Below are 18,442 nucleotides of genomic sequence, written 5' to 3'. Positions count from 1 at the left end.
GATTCACGGGCTGAAAAAAACAGCAGTTTTTACAAAACATTTTAAACTATAAAGCCTCTGAGAGTGTATTTTGCCATTTTAACTTTAAAAAACAAAAAACGGGGCTGGGCTTATGGGCTGGGGGATTGCCCCAGAAGGCGTAAGAACAGCACAGTGGAAACAACAGTCATGGTTGGAAATAACAGCAGTTTTCACAATACAGTTTAAACCATAAAGCAGGTGAAGTAGTCTTTTAAGCACACACTGCCTAGCCTCAGAGGGCGTACTTTGCTTTTTTAACTTTAAAAATAAAAAAGAAGGGGGGTTGTGGGCTACAGGCGTGCCCCTGCAGGCCTAAGCACAGTACCGGGAGAACTAGGACACAAATTTAAAGATTCACAGGTGGAAAGAACAGTAGTTTTCACAGTACAAATTACACAGAAACCAAGAGTTCTAATTAAACAGCCACAAGCAGAGAAACAGCAGTTTTTAAGTTTTAGAAATTCACAGCACATGTCTGTGTTCCTACCACCTTCTTTATTGTTTGTTCACTGGGCTGTTTATGGCACAGAGAGGCTGGGGCTGCAAGATGGAGTTGCCTTAAGATAAAAGCAAGGTAATGAGATTCTGTTGATTTGTGGAATGAGTGAAAATTACTGCTCAAGCCACAGTTCCCGATTTTGGACATGTTTTGTCAGAATCAGACGTTTAAGTATTTCTGCTGATCATTAGGAAGTTGATTGTCAGTTTGAGTTTTTGCTTACCAGCATAAACTCTTTCTGTTATCAGTGCTACCTTTCATGGAATTCTTTGACATCCATTCAACTGCTGGAATTAGACAATTTTCGAAGCAGTGAATGTTTTTGGGATACTTGGGTAAACAACACCTAGGATCCTGTGTACACTGCAATATGTCTATGTATTATTCTGCGCACTTTACCAGCAGTGGTGTTTGTACACTGGTAGAATCACCATTGTTACTACAATGTACAAAATGTTGGTTTGCAAAGACCCACTTTAGGTACATTGACACAAACCAACAGAGTATAGGAAGAAAGAATGTGTTTGGGGTATCCAGTAGTTAGAATTGTTAATGGGCTCTTAATATATTGTACGTGTCAGCCCTTTAAATTGTTCATTGGTTATTGAATTTTTCATAGGAACAATTTTTTTATTACAAAATGTTGTTTGACATGAACATGTAATATTTAGATGTGTTTATGTGTATATATATATATATATATATATATATATATATATATATATATACGTTATAGTTTCCCTAGGGCACAGGTTATAGTTGCTTGAAATAACTCTAACTATACCAGGTGAATTTATATGGTTTTGTACATTTAAAAACTGAGCCTAAGTATAGCGTCCCCGTAACCTTTGTTTTTTTAAGTGAATTTCCATGTTTTTTTACATTCTGTTACCTAACTATAACATCCTTCCATGCTTTGTTTTTTGCAATTGATGTCTACGTTTTTTTTAAAGTAAAGCAATTTTCCTTTCTATATGTTAATCAAACCAGCATCACACAGCCTCTGGTCCTGCGTGGCCACCGTTGGCCACAGGGCCTGACCTTAGCCAGGCCCTTTGGCTAACTCCTATAATCACCTAACCCAGCACAGTCCATGGCCTTCAGCCGTGCATATCGGTGGTTGGCCCAAAAGCCTGGCTTTGAGCCAAGCCCTGCAGCCAACCTGTATAACAACCCAACCCCTTGCTGTGCGCAGCAGGGGTTGGCCCCAGGGCCTGGCCTATGGATTTGTGGATCTGCAGATTGGGCAAAACGTTTTTCTGAATTTTTGGCCCATGAGGGGTCCATAGGAGAGCCTTCTATGTGTCCTTTGGGGTCAGGATACCTTTATTCTGACCCCAATGTGTTTTTTCACTGCTAGTTTCCCACCCGAGCCGATGCAACAAAAGAAATTGGCCACTGCAACTTTCTTGTCAGGTTGCAGCCAGCCAATCAGGGCCTTGCTTTCCCCCTGGATTCATGGATCCGGGCCTGGATCCTCAGGTCTGGGTCTGCAGAGGATCGGCGTCCTTATATATCTATATTTTTGTGTCCTTAAATTACTTAAAAACTGCTGAAGGGATTGGCACCAAACCACAAAAAGTGTGATCTGCGCAACAGGATCTAGCTTCCTGCCAAATTTGGTGCAACACAGTTCAGCGGTTTGGGCTGTCTAAAGATCTTATGGAAAAATGAATATTTTGGGACCCCCCCCCTTTTTCTTGACCCCGCTTGATGGATCACTCCAAAACTTTCAAGACAGCAGCTAAACTGACCAAAATATAGGTTTTGAACATTTCGGGAAGTTTTGTTAAGCTGCTCCAATGTTATAGGGAAAACAAGAAACGCTTGGTGTATGAAAACAAGGTCCCAACTATAACTACACTACCTAGTGGTGACTGCCACTAGGTAATACATTGTGAGTGTGTGTGTGTGTGTGTGTGTATATATATATATATATATATATACATATATATATATATATGTTAGACCTTGCATCCCTAGCGTAGTTTTCTCTGTCTTTTTGCCTCTGCTTCCTTGTTTACTGTGTGCTGGACATTTTGGTATTCTGGGCGCTTTACCACTGCTGATCAGAGCTAAAGTGCAAGTGCTCTCTATCTAAAAAGTATTGGTAATTGGCCTTTCCATTATAAGCATTTTTGATTTACTAGTAAGTCCCTAGTAAAGTGTCCTAGAGGTGCCCTGGGCCTGTAAATCAAATGCTACTAGTAGGCCTGCAGTACTGATTGTGCCATCCACATGAGCAGCCTTATAAACATGTTTTAGACCTGCCACTGCGGTGTATGTGTCTGCAGTTTTAAACTTCCAACTTGACCTGGCAAGTGTATGCACTTTAAATATCTTTTAAGTGTAATTTCCCCATGGGGCGGATAGAGATCTGGAGTTTGGGGTTTCTGAACTCACAATTTTTAAATACATATTTTTGTAAAGTTGCTTTTTACATTTTATGTTTGAAAATGACACTTTTAGAAAGTGGGCATTTTCTTGCTTAACCATTCTGTGCCTCTGCCTGCCTGTGGAGCTAAGGTGCGTCCTGCATATCCTTATGGGTTTTCCTAGGCCAGAGTGTGAAGCAGGAGCTGAAACCTGCACCTGAAAGGGCTGTGCCTATCCTCAAACAATGCAGTCCCAAACCCCCTGGAGTGTGACTTTAGCCAGGCCTGGGCAAGGTAGGATCTTGTGTACAACAGAAACTTTCCTTTGAAGTCGGTCTACTTCAAAGGCAGAAATGAGTATAAGTAGTGGACCCAAATCCCCCCGACCTTTTGAACACTTCTGGAATCAAGAGGAACCTCTGCCAAGGAGAAGAGCTGAAGAGCTCTGAGGAGGAGTACTGTCCCTTTGCTCTGTGTGCTTTGCTGGGTTGGCCTGCAGTTGCTGGTTCTACCTGAGAGAGGACAAAGACTGGACTTTGCTGTGTATCCTGCTGGAGAAGTTTATCCTAGGACTTGGACTGAGCTTTCCTCCTGTTTACAAGTCTCAGGAACAGCAGAGACTTCCCCTGCCAGCACCTGGGTGTGCCTGCAGAAGACCCTGACTTGCCAATGGGTGCCAATCCAGTTCCTGTGCCCTTGGGAGTGAAAGCTGGTCTGCAAATCAAGAAAAAACAAGCACACTGACTCTGGATGACTCCAGAACCAGCGTCCTGCATGACTGTGCACCTCTGCCTGCAACCTGAATCCATGGTCCCCGCTGGAGTGCGATGACCCCAAGCAATGCTGCAGGCCCGACGCTGCTGCAGCCCCATTGAAGTCCAACGACATTGTGAGTCCCAAGTGCTATATCACCGACGTCCGTAACACCTGACTCCACCGCAGCGCCTGTGGCTCTGTGGGGTGACCATAACCCTGAAAGTTCATCCTACCATGTCTTTACCTACCGGATTCACCAACCCCGCCAGATCGTATGGGGCAGACACCTCACTCCAACACTGTATCACCTCCCCTGTTGACCAGTAAGGAGGCAATGCTGCTTCGGCACTGGTTTGTTTTCCTCCTTACCAAAGGTATTGTATCTGGGGTCCATGCGACTCCTTGACCTGCTTCGCCATCCCCGCAAGTGGCATTGGATTGTTGGGAATGACTCCATCAATGACGTTGTGATAGTCCCAGTTTGAGCTATTACATTTCTAAGTGCTTTTATTGGGATTTCATTTTAGAAAATCATTTTCTAAACTGTTGTGGAGTCCTTTTGTGATTTTTTCACTATGTTACTATGTGTGTTTGTACAAACACTTTACACATTCCCTCTGAGAGAAGCCTGACTGCTTGTGCCAAGCTTCAAAGGGGGTGAGCAGGAATGATCTGAGCTGTGAATCTCCCTTACCCTCACTTGAGTGAGGGTCCCTACTTGGAGAGGGTGCAAACTGACTGCCAACTAGAGACCCTATTTCTAACAATATATATATTACCTAGTGTAAAAGCTTTTTGTTACTTGCCTATATCTTCGACACCATTTGACGAATCTTCACAAAATCTTCCAAAAAAAGTGCCCTGGTGATTCTTGTTGCACACAGAAAGTTTTGGACAGAGAAAAATGGGATAAAAAAAGTTGTGTTTCCCATGTTAATTCCCATAGGACCTTTAGACATGACTACAGCCCGAACCACTGGATGGAATTACACCAAATCTGGCAGAAAGCTAGCTTTCGGTATGCAGATTACATTTTCACTTATTTGGTGGAAATGTGTTTAGTAGTTTTTGAGATATGAAAGCAAATCCAAATTATTATATCTGTGATCATGAAGACTTTGCAAACAATGATGAGCTTTTGCAGGAAAATTCCAACACTTCAAACCAGGAAGTGTTGACAGCCATCCTGGGTCTTGGCTTAAGCTGAGTCCCAAAAAAAGTGTAAAAAAATACAAGGGGCAAAGTAGAGTCATCCTGCCCCTTTAGCTCTGGTGCTGGGGCCCCAGAGGGAACCCCCAGGGTAAAAAAGCTTTTTAGAAACAAATGTTACCGCGAAATCGCAACGGTGTCATGACTTTGGGGGACATTTTTAAAAAAAAAACACAAATGCCATGCACTGCTAATTACCCCACAAAATGCAGCTCTCATGACACCTTTGAGGGGACTAACTCTATGCTGCTTGGGGGGCCCAAACCACAAGCCCCATACTCCTTTGCTGACCAGAGCCACCGGATATCCTTTTGTGCCCGGAGGTGATGCGAAAAGGTCGCTCCACTCCCGCTTCACGAGATGAACCCTACGCTGCTTGGGGGGCCCAAACCACAAGCCCCAGACTCCTTTGCGACACCAGAGTTGCCAGCTGCTATTTTGCGCCCAGAGGCATTGTGAAAAGGTCGCTCCACTCCCGCTCCGCCAGATGCACCTGGGCACGTGCCCGGGCAAAGAAAGAGCAAAGAGCAGGCTCGTCTGTGCCCGTCACTCTGTTGGTCTGCAGGACTGAGGATTTGTATAAATCTTGCCTTGATTAGGAAAGATAACCCTATTTAGCAATTATAGATCACATTTACAATGGGGAAAAGGAAGCAAATCCAAGTTGGGAATAGTATTAGCACAAAAACCTCTAGCACCACTTATATGATTACTAACTATCTTACTGACGCAATGGGGAAACTCAATGAAGAAATTACCAATGCCGAAGCACGTCTGGTGGCAACCAAAAGTGTTTTACATGAGGCCATTATAGAAGTGGGTACTGAAGCTGCCAACTCAATTATCAAACTAGAATCTCCAAAGGAAAGTACTTTTGGTGTGGTTCCTAGGTCTTCTTTAGGCCCATCAGTACCAACAAACACAATAGTGGGGATTGAACCACTGAATAGTATAGATGACCTAACTTCTCCTCCACCTAAGAAGCAGACAAGCAGGCAGATAACGAAATCTAATCCCATACCACTATTACAGCTTCCTAAGGATGGGAAAATAACGGCTGAAATACATGGAGGAAAATCGTTAGCCCCATCAACAGGCTATGATGGCCCCTATTGAAAAGTATGGAAACTTTATTTAAAAAGTTACATAGCAAATTAGATAATATAGAGTCCAAAGTATTGCTGGAAATTAAGGAGATAAAAGAACGTGTAAGCAAGATAGAAAAAAGTGTTAACACGATGATCAAGGCTAAAAATCCCATACATGGTTGCGATATCGCCTTGATCGAGAATCAAATGGATATAGTTACAAGGAATATTACAATGACAGGGAATGTGGACTCTTATAAAAGAGATATGGGTAACTATCACCCAGCGCAGAGGGAATCCTCCCAATCAAAGGCACCTTTTACTAATCAAGGGAGGCAATCAGATGCCAATTATAAATGGCAGAGTGTGAATAGAGATAGATCTGCAAAGCAGATTTTACATCTACCATCAGATGCCACCCAATACACAATTATATTTTAAAATGTGCCCAAATTGGGATCAAACATTGTTGAGACATGGCCAGAATTATGTAACAAAGTATCACATTGGATCTTGATGAAGATATGCACACCTGATGTATTATTCCATGAAATCTTATATGCAAGACGTGTTTGGTGGGTGGGATATTTGGAAGAAGAGGGAGATTGTATAGTGGTTAATTTTCATGTCCCCCGCTTTGTGCGAAAAGTATTGTTAGATTTAGAGAAAAGACATCGAATTTGCAAAACATGAGAAGGGATATAATGGCTGTCCCCTGAGGGTATTTCTAGAGAACACTGAATATTCTAGGTGTAAGGCACTCAGGGGATACAAGGGAAGTACTCAGCAATCTGGAGAGGTATGATAACCTAGAAAGCTCTAATCAATTTATCCCCCTGAGCAACATTGTGTATCTGGATTGACAGCAATATGATATGAATAGAATAGGGGTGTAAGCCCTAGATGACATTTTAAACATCACTATAGAGCCAAAATCCTATATCCTGAGCTGTAATGGTAATGTTGAAACTGACTGGAGGCCCTCAGTAGGGACTCAATTACCCCTATTTCATGGAGGATAGCTGGGATAAAAACCAAACTAGAAGATAAGGAATGGCAGACCATATTAAGTTTGTCACATATAATCTGCCTACAAGAGAAATAGCACATGGGATCCTTCTTTATCAAAGGATACTCTCCATATATTACACCAGCTTCCCCCTCATCTAGTGGGAAGGTTAAAGGGGGATTAGCAACATTGATCTCAACACTAGTGCCATCTATATTGGTGAAATCCTTACTTGACTCCCCTTTTTATCAGTGTTTATATCTAGGGGAAAATAGTACCATAGGAATTGTACTAATCAACTATTATAATAACAAATTTGATGATACAAACAAATGTAGTGGCATTAACCCTCCAGGATGATTTACATCTATTCCTAAATGATTTAAGATCCCCATATATTGTAATATGGGCTGGAGATTTTAACATCGGGGCATGCCAGATCATTACAGAAAAGGCATTTGGATTTACTGATGACCGGGGAAATGCCCAACATCATTTTTTACATAATAATTATGGAACTATATTGAATGAAATAATATTTAGATATGATCTGGAACTGGTGGAACAAGAGGGGACCAAGGAAGAGAAGCATCCAAAGTTTAGGGGAGGAGGGCATTTTTCAACTATTGACCATACATTAATTTCTAGGAATAATGTTGTTATGATTGAACCACTAAAGAGTTTGCCAACTATATTTAGTGATCACCACCCTTTGCCACTTACCCTGAGTAGCTAATCCCTATAATATAGGAGAACGAATAGCTACAAATATAGGAATAAAAAGTGAAAATGGAATTGCCATAAAATGGACTGGTATAAATGAAACAGACCTGATGATAAAAATTGTGACTCGAAGTAAACAATAAATGTTAATATGCACAGAATTTAGTCAAAGTCCATTGGAGATCCTAGTGTCGTTCAATCAATTTAGGAATGCCATTTCAGAGAGCCTAAAATTGACATCTGGTAACAAGAAGGGGGTAAAACAGGGCTGGTTTGATCGTAATTGTTTACAAGCAAGTCAGAAACTTAAGTGAGCCTTACAAGGCAGACCAAGAAATAGGGAAGAAGTTATTACCAAACGTTGTAACTATAAACAGGCATTGGAGACTAGGAAGGCACATTTAAGAGCTAGGGCATGGGATAATCTTGAGCAAGCAGCAGCATTGAGAGATAGTACCCTATTTTGGAAAACCATTAACCAACCATTTCTAAAAAATACAGATATGCTTGAAATTACTGCACACGTTCCATCAGCGGACTGCGCCTCCATTTTGGTACAATATTTAATCCAGACCACTCGGCTTTACATTCATTAAATGGTAGAATAACTGAGATCAAGCCACCCTTTCAGAAAATGATTAGCTTAGAGGAATTTAGATCTGCCCTGGGAAAATGTTTGAAAGGGAAGGCACTGGGTCCCGATGGGGTGCCAGTAGATGCTTTTTGACATACATGGGTCTATGGTGTCCCATTTTGACCAAAGTTTTACTGAGTGTGACAAAGGGATATATTTTAACCTCGTGGACAGAAGGTATAATTGTTCCTTTTTTTAAAAAGGGAAACAGAGGCAATTCTAAATGCGCCCGACCTATTTCCATTTTAGACTCTTCAATCAAATTATTAGGAGAGTGGTTTTCCCAAAGATGGGGATATGGAGTAAAAACTTACTGAAGTGCCCCTGTGTGGGATGATTTGCACAATCCACAACGCACTTTATTATATCTTGCAGACTATATCATGATATTAGGAAAAACAAATTAAAACCTCTATTCGCCACTAACAAATTGTTTTATTGTAGAGAAGCTTTTAATTATTTATACAAATTGGATACTAAAGAGAAACGTTATGCAGTGCCAAAATATATTCTATGTGCTATAGAATGGAGGAAAAAGTTTAGGTACCTAGAAATCCTCTGTTATGAGAACAAATAGTGGCCAAACTTGTTAATATGAAGGTTTTTATTTAGTTATTATCACTGTGTAGAAATATTTTATTGCATGCTATATTTGTTTTTTTTAAAGAAATTGTATATCTTTTATGGAGTAATATCCAAATAAAGATTGATTTGAAATTGAACACTAGAAGACAGAAAGACAACCGGTGTAAGAAACCCCCTAGGGGTAATCATCAGTGTGTTAAACAGCCCTCACCCACAATTTGTGGCATGCTTCATCATAGGGCCCTGCTACCCCCAGTGTCTAGTGACCCTTCACAGACACTGGGGTGTACAGGTAATTAGTTCCTGATAACACCACCATTTATTATTTTTACCCTGCCCAGGCGGCACTGGAATAAATTGTATAGAGTGACTGGCCTGAGACAGTTTTACTCTCTGTCATTCGTCTTTGGTACCCGTATGTTACTGTTGTCTTTGATGTGTGTTTTCATGTCTCCCTATCATTTCTGCTCCACTCCGATTGGGCATTTCTTGGACTGTGGTAGCAGGGCCCTATGATGAAGCATGCCACAAATTGTGGTTGAGCGCTGTTTTTCTATCCTCTAGTGTTAGTTAATTAGTTAGTGGGAAGCCAGGCGGCAAAGAATCTCCTCTCACCCCTTCATAGTGTTACATAACTAACTATAACAGGTAAATCTCTATGGTTTTGTACATTTAAAATGTGAGCCTAACTATAACATCGATGTAACCTCTGTTTTTTTCAGTAAATTACTATGGATTTTTTAAATTCTATTTTCTAACTATAACTTCCCTGCAACCTTTGATTTTTTTCAGTAAATATATATATTTATATATATATATATATATATATATACAACAATTATACTTTGGTCAGTTAAGCTGCTGTGTTGAAAGTTTTAGCGGGGGCCAAGAATAAGGGGGAATCCCAAAACTCATTTTGCGTTAATGGGATTTTTCACATTTTTTAACACAACTACAGCCGGACCCGCTGAACAGAATTACACCAAATTTAGCTAAAACCTACCTCTTGGTCCAGAAAGTGTGTTTTTTGTGATTTGTTGTAAATACCTTCAGTAGTTTTGGAGAAATTAGAGTTTACAAATATAGATATGTAGAGATGCGGATTCTCTGCGGATCCAACTGTCCCCTTGCTGATATCTGATTGGTTGCCAACACTTCAAGCATGAAGGGTTGTCAGGCATCTTAGGACTCAGCTTCAGCTGAGTCCCAGAAAAGAAGTAAAAAAAAAGAAAAGGGCCCAGGGTAGGGACACTCTAACCCCTTAGCTCTGGTGCTGGGGTCCCAGTGGTACCTCACCAGGGCTAAAAAGCATTTTTTTTTAAACGTCATAAATATCTGTAGATCGGTATGCGTGGATTTTTCTGACTTTTTTTTTTTAAAGTGTGGTTTTCTGGCCTTTTCTTTCAATTGTTTTAGCCCCTGGGTGGGCCAGGTGGGCTTTAATAAAGGAGGGGGAACAGGGGACCTCTTTTAGGGCCTCTATTAGCCCTAGGGCCTACCATCTCCCCAAAGCGGTAAGAATGAAAAATGTCGGGGTGCTATGCGGGCCATCCCCGCACCCCAGAGACCACCACCTCCCCAGGGAAAATTAATACTTTCATATTGGGGAGGCTATATGGCCTCCCGACGAGAGCACTGGGACCGCCGCCACCCCAGGGCTAAATAAGAAGTTTGTGCGGGGGAGTCATGTGGTCCCTCGCAGCCCCAGGCACCACCACCTTCCCAAATTTACTTGCACAAAACCTTGGAAATTCACCAGTTATAGCCCCCCAATATTATATTCTTTGTGAAATTATATATCTGATATCTTTTGTTTGGGACAAGCTACTAAAATGATTCAACCAATATTTTTTATTGCTTATTGAAAATCTAAGTGATGATGAACACTATGGGCCTTATTATGACTTTGGCAGATGGAGAAGACTGTCCGCCAAAGTCCCGACAGGTAGGTTGCCACCAGTGTGGCAGCCTCCCTGCTGGGCCCTTTCCGAGTTTCCCGCTGGGTTAGTGGGTGGAAACTCAGTTTCTGCCCGCTGGCCCAGTGGGAAACGACCTACAGCATTGTCTCCGGCTCGCATTACAGCCTGCGGCAATGCTGTAGTGCTTAGGGTGCACCAGCACCCATCACAATGGTCACTTGAACATTGAAACAGGGCTGGTCAGGGGGGTCCCTGCACTGCCCATGCCAAGTGCTTGGGCAGTGCAGGGGCCCCCTGAGGCCCCCTGCACTCCATCTCTGCCAGCCTTTTCATGGCAGTATTACCACCATGAAATCGCTGTCTGGCGGTACTGGCGTTCCGACCGTGGTGCTGCCACTGTGGTCGTAATATGACGCTTGGACCACCTCATTGGCGGTGGTCCAACTGCAGTGGTGACCCTGGCATTTCTTATACCGCCAGGGTGATAATGAAGCCCTATGACTGCCACAACCCTTAATTGCCCAATTAGCATTACCCTGCCAGCAGCTAACCCCCTACCAGGGCTTCCTTAATGAGAAACAATGGTTTAGGATTTTGGCAGTAACACATGGGTGTGAGGAATGTGACTCCTATCAACTCAGAAAGAAGAGCTGGTGATGTTTCAGGAACTTCAGTAACTTGAAGGGGCCCATTGTGAAGCCTTCAGATTCATGGTTAAGTGTAAAAGGAGACCTGAAGAAAGGAAGCCTTTGTCCCAGGTCAATTGTACCCAGCTTGGCACCAGCTCAATGAAATAGGGAGCTGGTCCCAGGACTCATTTGTTGTAGTTGAGAAGGAAGGAACTGCACATTTGTCTTAACACACCCTTGGCTGGCATACCAGTAGTCTCCAAGGGCAGATAAGTTCCATATTGGGTTTGCCCCTGAATAGTGCACTGTGGGAAAGCTTGCAGTAAGGCAAACAGGATGTGCTGCAACATTTAGGAGGCTTGCCCATGACAGCTTTTTTTCTCAATGTCTAGGAGTGATCTCCCTACACAGATATTGAATTCTACAAAAATGGTACCTCATCCACAGCTCATGATAACGCATTTGGGCTGGAGGAAGAAAACAAGAGGAGTGGACTCACTATCTGGAACCTATGTGAAGAACTGAAGGGAAGGACTGCTCCCACTGTTCCCAGGACTGAGAAGTGTTATGTTATGCAGATTTGTAGAGCGCACAATCATCTGGGAGGGTATCCTGGTGCATAGAAGGTGTGAGTTGAGGCGCTTAGTGGGACTAGTCAACATGTCAGGTCATCAGATACTTGCAGAATTCAAGAAATGACAAAGAGGCTCTTATATGTTGGGACTGGTTGTTCCATGTTTTAGGAGAAATGTAGGAGAAGGCAGTATGTGTGGGATTTGTCCAGACAATCAAAGGTGTCTGGAAGTTTTGTGAAAGCAGATGTGGTTGTTTAGGTGTGGTGGTCCAGTCGTATGTAGTGCCTTGAAAGTGTGGGTGAGGAGTTTGAATTGTGCTTGGTAGTGAACGGGGAGCCAATGGTTCTCCTTCAGGTGTGGTGTGATGTGAGTGTTGTGCTCTTTGATCCCGGCATAGACTGTGTCCCCACAAAATTATTGTTCTTATGACCAAGAAGTGGGTCACTGTTTTATGATTGCTAATTGGAAGCCGTTTGAAAATCTTCTTCGGCATTTTCGGGGTATGGTATCATGAGGCTCTGATGGCACTGACTTTGGTGACCATGTTTACTTTGTTGTCGGTAATGATCCCAAGGTTCTTGGTATGGGCGGTGGTGATGGGTGTGTGTCCTAATCTTATTGTCCACCAGAGGGAGCCCCATAGTGATGTGCTCTTTCCGAAGATCACAAATCTGTGTTCACCTTTAGACAGCTGGTCTTCATTCATTAGGCAATTTGAGCCATGCAGGCGTTGAACTTGATCTGGGTCCTGGGTGTTTTGTCCATGAGAGAGAGAATGAATTGTGTGTTGTTGGCTTAGGATAGGATGTTGATATTGTGAGGGTGGATAATGTTGACTAGAGGAGTCATGTATCAGTTGAAGATGTTCTGACTCATGGCAAATCTTTGTGGAACTCTGCAGATGAGGCTGACAGCGACTGAGGTGTACAATGCCAGGCTTAATAACTGGGTTTTTCCAGTCAGGAAGGAGCAGATCCATTAGAGCGTGTGTCCTTGGATTCTGGTGTTGCGTAGGCATTGAATGAGGATGGAGTGGAAAACTGGCAAATGCTGCAGAGAGATCCAGGAGAATGAGAATTGCCATGCCTCCTCTGTCCAGAGTGATGGGGATGTCATCCATGGTGGCAATGAGGGCAGTTTCCATGCTGTGGTTGTATCTGAAACCAGAGTGAGTGGTGTCAAGTAGTTGGTGGTCATTGTGAGGTGTCTATTGATGATTTCCTCTAAGACCTTGGCTAAAAAAGGGAGCAGGGAGAGTGGTGAGTAGTTTGCAGGTATTGCCATTTTTGCAGAGGGTTTCTTCAGCAATGGGAGGACAGTTGCTTGTTTCCAAGCATCTGCGAAGGTCGCAGGAGATGGAGGCACTCAGATGGGTGTGAACATTCTGCTGATAGGTTGCAGTCCCCTGGAGTAGGTGTGGTGGGAAAGGGTTCCAATGGGGCCCCTAAATGGATTGACTTCATTGTGGCCCCGGTTTCTAGTGGGTTGATGACAGGAAATGTGGTTAGCATTGATTTTTACATAAGATAGGAAGGTATTTGACAAATTCTGCCAGGTCTGGCTGCGGGCTGACGTAGCTGTAAATGGCTGTGATTTTCTTGCTGAAAAATTGAGAGACATTGTTGCAGAGGTTCTGCGAGGGGGGGATCGAGTTGGAGTCGGCCGATGGTGCGGTGAAATCTTTCACAATCTTGAAGATTTATTTGCTTTTGTTGGTACGGGCATCGATGTGGTCCACCAGAGCAGCATGTTTGATGGTCTGTATCATTTGGTGTTAGTATCTCAGGTCAGATTTGAACGTTCTTCTGTCTGCATTGTCCTGGCTCATTCTCAATTTGTGTTCCAGTTGTTTGCAGAGGACTCAAAGGGTCAGTTGGCTGAACTCCTGTGTGGTTGCAGGACACAACAAGCTGTGAGATATCTTTTTCCTGGAGTATCTAACTGACCAGTAGCAGCTGGCCCTGGACTGGACCCTGTTGGTGATCTCTGAGTGATCCCTGACCCTTAAGTGCTTGCTGCCCCTGAGATCTTGGCAGCTTTAGAAGAGACCAAGAGGATCTGCTCCACAGAGTGTGAGAAGTTTTGCCTTTTGATTCCTCCAGAGCATCAGCGGACGTTGCAGCAAAGGTGTCCAAATGCAAGATGACTTTATTAAATGCAGCTTCAAAGTTTGCTCCACTAGGGGATTTTGAGCTCTTCAGCAGAAACTAAGTCCAAAAGTAGAAATATTGATCAGGAAAGGCGCAAAGATTATGCTTCCAATGAGAGGTCTTTTAAGGCCACAAAATTGTAATTTTCCCGCTTGGAGATTTTATTTTTATACAGCTTCAGCAGGATGTCATTCAATGGCTATCAAATTTTGAGATGACTTTGCCTGATTTTGATTTCAGTCGATGAAATCTTTGACAGGTACGTCCTGCTTGGTGTAGCCAACATTTGCTCTATAGAGGTTGGTAAGGAATAATTCCTAGGTCCTGTCAATGGCAAACAGTTACTTCTGATTGATGTTTTACTTTTTCTTAGTGTGTTTTGCCAAAAAACTATGAAAATTCATTTCCCTGGTTCGCTTTATTGGATTTTAGTTGTTTTGGTTTTATTATTATTCTTTGTACTGTTTTCCCCTATTGTTGAAAATTAGTTTTAGGATTTTTATTATGTTGCATTTTGACTTTTTTGTTTGTTTAGATACTGCTAAAAACTTCATAAATCTTTTCTTGCTTTAAGCCCGTCTGCACTATCCCTAGCTCCTAGAGGTTGAATTCTTGTTCATTTATTGAATTTGTGTGTTGAACATAACAGATTTTAGACCTGCTACTTGGGAAAGACTAATAATCCATTTTCTCACAGGATGAGTGTCACAAAAGCAGGACCCTGCAATTTTGAATGATAGATGGAAGTCTGCTATTCCAAGCAGGACTCCAGCATTTGCAGACTTTTCACTATGAGTCACAAACCAATTCTGCCTAATTAAAATTGGTGAGGCAGGCCATTTTGCACACCTCATATAATTTGTGATGCAACCTACTTGCCCATAGGCCACATTGCAAATTGCATTCTCGACTGCAAATTTTGTTGGTGCACATCTCAGGTGTACAAATGGGAATAATACATGAGGCTTTCAGCTTCTTTCTATGATTTTTGACTGTGAACACGTGGGAAAGAAACGTATTTTGGTGTTGCTGGTGTTGTCACACTACAAGGTTGACAGGTGCATTTCACTGTAGCGGTAAGGAGTGCAATTTTCAATGTGACATAACAGGAAAATGTAATCAAATTCTGCATTATATGATTATGTGTGTTCCTTTTTTAATCATTATTCATCCGAATACAGAAATCTTAATTTTAGGAAAAGCACACTTGGTAAATGACATATGACTCTTTTAGAGGAATACAACTTTAGTATATGTGAGTTATACTTCCGGAAATCTTTACTTTTTTTACTGATTCTTTTCTTTTTAGTGGAATTGTGTGCTATATTTTCTGTGAACATCCACATACTCTATTGTCCTTCATTCCTTCCAGCATTGCCCTTTGATCCTACTTTGTATCTGAGTCGCGCTGTCTCCAATGTCATCTGCTCCATTGTTTTTGGCAACCGCTTTGACTATGAAGATGAAGATTTTCGAACGTTGCTCAGCCTGATCAATGAGAACTTCCAGCTCATCAGCTCTATTTGGGGAACGGTAATGAGTGAATTTAATTGATGATGTTAGTGAAAATGTAATCACACATGCGTTATGAGCGATGCATGTATTAAAAGTGTGTAATCTGGTATTTATTCCCATTTCACATGCACCCTTTTCCTTAAAAGAATAGTGCAAGTAAGACTACCGCCGCCCGCCAAGCGGGAACCGCCAGAAGACCGTACCGCGGTCAAAAGACCGCAGCGGTCATTCTGGGTTTCCCACTGGGCTGGCGGGCGACCGCCGAAAGTCCGCCCGCCAGCCCAGCGGGAAACACCCTTCCCACGAGGACGCCGGCTCAGAATGGAGCCGGCGGAGTGGGAAGGTGCGACGGGTGCAGTTGTACCCGTCGCGAATTTCAGTGTCTGCAAAGCAGACACTGAAATTCTTTGTGGGGCCCTCTTACGGGGGCCCCTGCAGTGCCCATGCCATTGGCATGGGCACTGCAGGGGCCCCCAGGGGCCCCACGGCACCCCATACCGCCATCCTGTTCCTGGCGGGCGAACCGCCAGGAACAGGATGGCGGTATGCGGTGTCAGAATCCCCATGGCGGCGCAGCAAGCTGCGCCGCCATGGCGGATTCCCATGGGCAGCGGAAAGTCGGCGGTACACCGCCGGCTTTCCGCTTCTGGCCGCGGCTGTACCGCCGCGGTCAGAATGCCCGGCGGTGCACCGCCAGCCTGTTGGCGGTGCTACCGCCAACCTCCGCCCTGGCGGTATTTACCGCCAGGGTCAGAATGACCCCCTTTATTGTTAGTAACAATAGAACAATATTTGAGTATCTTACTTGTGACATTGTCAAAATAGATTATGACGATTGTACAATGGGTAGGGTTATACCTAAAACACTACTAATCCAATTGCATTATGCTAGTTATATTGTGCGAGACACCCACGAGACACCCTTGAGGGATGTAGAAGGCTAATTAGTGAAGAGTGGGGGAGACTTGCACTGTAGGGTCATGTGCTAGGTAGGACGGAGAATGCATAGACGTATTTAATTTTAGAATCTTTCCAGGGAACAACGTTATGAAATATATATTTTTTTGATGGTCTTGATCAGTTCTGCTTTTCCATCATTGAAGGAGCTCACTGAAAACACACAGTACGTCTGTAGATGGTGAGCACTGTAACATGGCCGTCATAAAGGAGATGTTGCTTCCAAGAGGCATTCAGCATCAACTACTTCATTGCCTCTTGGTGCTGGTTTATTGTGGGGTATATCTAAAGCAATGCATGTTGCTAGTCTTTTTTTCTCCTCAAACTGCCAAAGGAACAGCAACAAGACAAACTAAATACCTTGGTGACGTTTAGACTGTATAGAAAGGCATGATGGAATATTCAGGTCTGCAGACGGCTGACAGTCTTTTAGGGAAAGGTGGAGGGACAGTTTCTTTAGGAAGAGATTACACGGGTTCTAAATTAAAGTTACCAGGCATGACAGAGTGACACTTCAGTATGACATATGGTAGAAATTAAAACAAAAAGATCCGGAGCTGGTTTTTGAGTCCAAGAAGTCAAACCACCTTTTAACTTGTTTCTTAAGAAAGGAGGACCAGAGGGGTATCGGTCATAAACGAGACTGCACCGATCAATGATGTAGAGGATGTATAACTTTTAAGCAATGTTTGGTCTAAAAGACCTCAGATGTTTGGCTTAGATAGTGTTGCTTTCAGGTACTTCAATTTACAAAGTAAAGCAATCCTTTACAGACTATTATCCAAATAAAGAGTTATTCGGACTTAAAGTTCATGTGTCAGTGGTATAAGATGATTACATTGGGTCATCAGTCCCAAGTATTCGCCAAACTCTGTGGTTGCTGTTATGTATTACTCCCCAAGGTAGAGGATGTAAGAGGAGTTCTCATTGGAGGATACCCGCATGTCCGGTCACTCCAAGCAGCTCGAGTGTGAGAAAGTAGCCTCTTTCTAGCCTTGTTACCCCCACTTTGGGCCTGTTTGTGAGTGTATGTCAGGGTGTTTTCACTGTCTCACTGGTATCCTGCTTGCCAGGGCCCAGTGCTCATAGTGAAAACCCTATGTTTTCAGTATGTTTGTTATGTGTCACTGGGACCCTGCTAGTCAGGACCCCGGGGGCTCATAAGTTTGTGACCTATAGGTATGTGTTCCCTGTGTGATGCCTAACTGTTTCACTGAGGCTCTGCTAATCAGAACCTCAGTGGTTGTGCTCTCTCTTTACAAATTGTCACTAACAGGCTAGTGACCAATTTTACCAATTTACATTGGCTTACTGGAACACCCTTATAATTCCCTAGTATATGGTACTGAGGTACTGGCTTGTAGTGAGTACCAAGGGGTACTTGCACCTTGCACCAGGCCCAGTTATCCCTTATTAGTGTATAGGGTGTCTAGCAGCTTAGGCTGATAGATAATGGTAGCTTAGCAGAGCAGCTTAGGCTGAACTAGGAGACGTGTGAAGCTACTACAGTACCACTTAGTGTCATATGCACAATATCATAAGAAAACACAATACACAGTTATACTAAAAATAAAGGTACTTTATTTTTATGACAATATGCCAAAGTATCTTAGAGTGTACCCTCAGTGAGAGGATAGGAAATATACACAAGATATATATACACAATAGCAAAAATATGCAGTATAGTCTTAGAAAACAGTGCAAACAATGCATAGTTACAATAGGATGCAATGGGGAAACATAGGGATAGGGGCAACACAAACCATATACTCCAGAAGTGGAATGCGAACCACGAATG

General features: G+C 42.9%; 1 protein-coding gene across 1 annotated transcript in view; it reads left to right on the top strand.

Annotated features, from left to right (window-relative positions):
• Positions 1 to 18,442, top strand: part of LOC138259481 (cytochrome P450 2F5-like) — a 228,646-nt gene that overhangs the window by 40,507 nt on the left and 169,697 nt on the right. Inside the window, exon 4 of the mRNA XM_069207251.1 lies at positions 15,545 to 15,705. Within this exon, the coding sequence (XP_069063352.1) occupies positions 15,545 to 15,705 (161 nt within the window). The remainder of the gene's footprint in view (positions 1 to 15,544; positions 15,706 to 18,442) is intronic.

The sequence above is a fragment of the Pleurodeles waltl genome, chromosome 9 (genome assembly GCF_031143425.1).
Source record: "Pleurodeles waltl isolate 20211129_DDA chromosome 9, aPleWal1.hap1.20221129, whole genome shotgun sequence".
In the NCBI taxonomy this organism is placed as follows: domain Eukaryota; kingdom Metazoa; phylum Chordata; class Amphibia; order Caudata; family Salamandridae; genus Pleurodeles; species Pleurodeles waltl.
This window is presented reverse-complemented; position numbering and strand designations above follow the sequence as displayed.